This window comes from Rattus norvegicus, chromosome 1 (assembly GCF_021556685.1).
Source record: "Rattus norvegicus strain SHRSP/BbbUtx chromosome 1, alternate assembly SHRSP_T2T, whole genome shotgun sequence".
NCBI classification, from domain to species: Eukaryota; Metazoa; Chordata; class Mammalia; order Rodentia; family Muridae; genus Rattus; species Rattus norvegicus.
Window position 1 is genome coordinate 78,600,346 of NC_141534.1, and position 5,235 is coordinate 78,605,580.

At 42.4% G+C, this 5,235-nt stretch overlaps 1 protein-coding gene across 1 annotated transcript; it reads left to right on the forward strand.

The window, feature by feature from the left end:
• Positions 1–3,844: 3,844 nt before the first annotated feature.
• Positions 3,845–4,783, forward strand: Or6z1 (olfactory receptor family 6 subfamily Z member 1). Its single transcript, NM_001000111.1, has one exon. It carries the CDS (start codon positions 3,845–3,847, stop codon positions 4,781–4,783), a length of 939 nt encoding a protein of 312 aa, NP_001000111.1.
• Positions 4,784–5,235: the final 452 nt, after the last annotated feature.

Here is a 5,235-nt window from a genome sequence, read left to right on the forward strand (position 1 = left end):
AGCCTAGTAAAGGGTTTGGGACTAGACTTAACTTACATCCAAATGTCTACCAAAGCACAGGTCTTATATAATATCTCTGAAATTGAGACCTGATGACACCATGAATCTCAGCTTCATGGTGTTTATAACAAACATCAGTTCATATCAAAAGATTAAGTATTTGGAAAAAAGACTAGAAACTAAACAGAAAAGGAGAGACCAAACATGGGGTAGAGGAGATTTGTCATTTACTTACTGAAAGTCCTCTGTACACGCTACTCTTGGCAAGTTAATAATATCAGAGTTTAATGTCTCAGCTTCCAGTAAGAAATCACATTTTCTTTCTTTTGTATGGATTGAACCTAGAGACTTATGCATGCCAGGCAAGCATGCCACCACTGGGCCATCACCCCACCCCAGCAACTGTCCTTCTGCAGAAATTCTAAAGAACTAATATACCTGGGTCATACCCACCCTTCACTCTCCCTCTGGCTCACCCTGTCTCCCCATAATACATCTTTGACATCTCTCACAGCCAGTATCCTATCTTTATTTTGTAACCAACTAAGTGCAATCAGGGCTACCCGTATGTTCTGTGTGAGATCATCCATTGGGGCATGGACCACCTAACAATGAGCACCCCAGTACCGGTGCAAGAAAAGTAAGTTTTGCTCCCTTTGCACCCATCAATTACCTTCAGCTCCTCAGCCAGCAGTGGACTATTTGGAGCACCTCCCCCCTCCTTGCTAGAATTTTAAACTCTCTTGGTCTTAGAATATGCAGTTGTTGTACCAACCACTGTGCTGGGATGCAGAGCTTAGGAGTCAAGTTGAGCTTGCTCTGGGATCTCTGTGATGTGCTGGGAAAGTAGAACAATTCTAGTAAGGAACTGAGACTCTGAGACTCATACAAGAAGCCATCTTGATTCTACTAAGAAAGGATCAGCTCTGTGAAGATACAGGATTTGTCCGAGACTAGTTCTTTGGTAAAAATGGTGAGGTAGTGAGTTTGTCTTATGTTTACCAAGACACATATGCCCATGTGTGAGGAGGTTGGCAGGAGCCATAGTTACCGTAGTTCTAAGAACCTGGCTGAGTAAGTGCTCAACAAAGTGCAAAGGATAAGGAAAATACTGACTTGAGCATTTAGGTAGTATATTTGCTTATCACAACAAGGAATAAAATGAAACAACTATATACATAAGAATGGGGGGAGGATGGGGAGGGGAACACCCATAGATAAGGGAAGGGGGAGGGGTTGGGGGATGTTGGCCCAGGGAAAGGGAATAACAATTGAAATGTAAATAAGAAACTCATTAATAAAGATGAAAAAAAGAGAAATAAAGGAAAGGAGGAGATGGAAAAGAAGACAAAGATAAAGAGCCCAGACCGAGGCGGAGAGGGAGGGGGAGGGGAGGGGAGGGGATGAGAACAGAGGGCAGGGGAGGGGAGAGGATGAAATAGTTTATCTTCACAGGTAGAAAAATTGGACCAAGAGTTGCCGATCATCTATCATCTAGAACACTGAGGACCAAAACCTAAAGGCTAGATTTTTACAACATTGACTTCAGTTGGTCTGGAAGAGAATGGCAAGTTGAATTTGTTCTTTCTCTCCCATGGTAGGACCACATGACGGTATGAGAAGTGGGGATCATTCTAGAAGGAGCATAGATGTTTTCTCCATGAGAAATGCTTGAATTGGGCTGGTGAGATGGAAGTAAAAGCACTTATCCCAAACATGACAACCTGAGTTAGATTCCCAGGGTCCACATGGTAGGAGATAACTGAATCTTGCAAGTTGTCCCCTGGCCTCCATTCATGAGCCATGCTGCACTCACACACCGTACACACACACACACACACACACACACACACACACACACACACACACACATGCACGCACGCAATTTTAAACAAATGAAATATTTGAGAGAATTTTCGAGTGTGTCCTTGAACAAGACACCGGATGAGGAGCTAAAACTCTTAAGTGGAGGGAATCTGGTAGAATATGAAGCAGGTTTTCTCTAAGGCAGTTCCCTATACCCTCAGACCATTTCCATTGCTCTTCCTTTGTCAAAATGCTCTTCCCAAACTTTTCCCATTGCAGGTAAGAAGCCTCTCACCTCCTGCATTGGACTTTTCATCATTTAAGCATGAGTAGCTATCAATATCATGATTATCAAGATAATGGGTTCATGAGCTCTGTGATAGTGCTAAACTCTTCTGAAACTGTTCTGTCTTTATATCTTTTTGTTGGTTCTGTGTCTTGTAGGAAATTGGTTCCTAATAGATGAAAGGGATGTTGCATTGAATTGTTCAGTAAATATATTTGCTTATAATGATGGTATAAAATAAAATGCCTATCCTTGCAAGAAATAAAAGAGATAGGAAAATGAAAGAAGAAGAATATGGAAGGGGACACTGGGGAAGGGCCTAACTCATCGCATGAGCTTAATTTCACCAAGTGGAACCTCTACATGTACTCTAAAGCAAGAAGGACTCTCAAATCATATAATTTTCTAGCTCTTTGGTCTTGTATGTTGGAGTATATTCTGGCCCTGGATTTCAGAGGGCTAATATCATCCAGTGGGATTAACACAGGAATGGAGTTGGGATGAGTTACAGCAGTTTACTGACTGTGTCATCGTAGGCTGTGCTATTCCCACACTCACCCTGTGGGACAGAGATTATAAATGTCATTTAACAATGCTTAAGCCAGGGGAGCTAGAAAGATAGCCTGCAGTTAGGAGCACTGGTTGTTCTTCTAGGGGACACAGGTCCAGGTCTTAGTACCCACATGGCAGTTCACAACCATCTATAACTCCAGTTTAGGTGATTTCATACCCTCTATGGCCTCCATGGGCACTGCATGCATAGGCATTCATGAAGGTAAATATTCATGCAAATAAAATAAAAATAAATCTTCAAAAAGAATTATAGAATAACTAAGTCATACCAGAACTCAGCAGCACTGAATAAAACAACAAAGTGTTCATGACATGTTTCTGACATAATGTAAAAGCTCAATGGATCTTGGAGATTTGGGGGATCAGAATATGCAACCCGGATTGCACCCGTAATTCCCTCTATATCTCCCAGCTTTTCCCTAAACAGTAGTATGTAAATGCTAATAAGTATACGTATGATCATCCACTTTGGGTACAACCAGTAGGATCTCCAACCTTCAATCCATCACAACATTCTACAAATTGTAAGTCAATGTTTTATATATAACTAAACAGATAGGGTCCAAACAATGGAATCTCTATACTTCTGCTAAACGAGGTACCAACTTTTGTAGAATGCCAACACTACTATCCAGAATAAAGCTTTTTGTCTATGAGCATAATCATTTGACACCTATAGCATAATGTAACTTTGTAAAATAAAATCACTTTAAAGAAAAAAGGACTTTGGTTTAGAGATTAAGTCCATTCAGGGTAGTGTGGTTTAGACTGGACCATGTTTTAGAACATCAGAGATGGAAGTCCTATTTTTCCTAGATTTCAAGAATATTGCTAAACTGATGTGTAGGGAAAACAACCTGGGAATGAAATGTTTTTTAAAAATTGAAATGGAGATAATTATAATCTCCTATATAGCAGATGTCAATCTTTTCCTTCCCTAAATTTCACAGGGAACAATTTTTTTCCTCCTATCATCCAGATGGTCACATCCCTGCTATACAATGGAATCACCAGCTGCGGCATTCATCTCAAGAATATGAAGTCTTCTTCTAAGTCAACTTCCAGGACATATTGAAATTATTAACTTGCTCAAGGCTCAAAACACCATAAACATCCCTTTAATTCCTTTTACCATGATGCTAAAGGACAGATGATAACAATTGGCTTGTCTCTCTACAGATGGAGAGGTCCTTGGAGTTGGCCAACATGACCAGGGTTCAGCAGTTCCTCTTGCTAGGATTGTCAACTAGGCTGGACATAAGGGATGCCCTATTTGCTGTCTTCCTGACTCTCTACCTGCTGACACTCGTGGAGAACGCACTCATCATCTACCTCATCTGCAGTCACAGTGAGCTCCACAAGCCCATGTACTTCTTCCTGGGCAACCTCAGCTGCCTGGAGATGTGCTATGTGTCTGTCACCATGCCCACTCTACTCGTGGGGCTATGGACCGGGCCCTACCACATTTCTTTTGTAACTTGCATGACGCAACTCTTCTTCTTCATAGTCCTCATCTGCACAGAGTGCACCCTCCTGGCCTCCATGGCTTATGACCGCTATGTGGCCATCTGCCGCCCACTACACTATCCACTGCTCATGAGGCCCCAAGTATGCCTGGGCTTAGCCTTGTCTTCGTGGCTGGGTGGGCTGGTGGTCTCAGTAGCCAAAACAACATGCATTGCCAGCCTGTCTTACTGTGGCCCCAATGTCCTCAACCAATTTTTCTGTGATGTCTCCCCTCTGCTCAACTTGTCCTGCACCCATGTGACCCTCACAGAGCTGGTAGACTTCATCTCAGCCATTGTCATCTTCTGTGGAACACTCCTGGTGTCCCTGGCCTCCTACTCAGCCATCGGGATGGCTGTACTCCGCATGCCATCAGCTGCTGCCCGGCGCAAGGCCTTCTCCACCTGTGCCTCCCACCTGGTAGTGGTGGGCATTTTCTACTCAGCGGCTCTCTTCATCTATTGCCGCCCCAGCCGCATCAAGTCCATGGACCTCAACAAGGTGCTGTCTGTCATCTACACGGTGGTCACACCTCTCTGCAACCCTATCATCTACTGTTTAAGGAATAAGGAGGTCCACACTGTGCTAAAGAAGACCTTCCATTGGCCTTGATCATGGTCTGGTCTTCAAACCTGGACCACCTCTATTCTTGCACCAAACATTTCTTAAGGACTAGGGATGTAGTTCAGTGGAACACCTCTGTCATAGCAAGGACAGGGTCTTTGCTCTCTTACACCATTTTTAAAAGAACTACAAATATTTCTTGGCTCCAAAACTCCATAAGCCTTAAACTCTAACAAAAAATAGAATAAATGGTTTTCCATTTAATATGTGATAGTAGCACACCAAGCAATAACTAAATCTGAAATACTCAAGAAGTTTGCAAAGCCCAATATAAAACAAGGCAAAGATTGTCTTAGTGGCCATAACCCCCTTATTAAACCATAACCCAAGGTTGCTGGCTTGAGTATCCCATAATTTTTATTCCTAGAAGATTGATACATTTTTACTGAATAAAAAATAACGTGGGTATCTAGATATACAGAATCTTTGTTGATTTCATA

Coding starts and splice junctions, on each gene's coding strand:
- Or6z1 (NM_001000111.1), top strand. CDS start 3,845: ATGGAGAGGTCCTTGGAGTTGGCCAACATGACCAGGGTTCAGCAGTTC.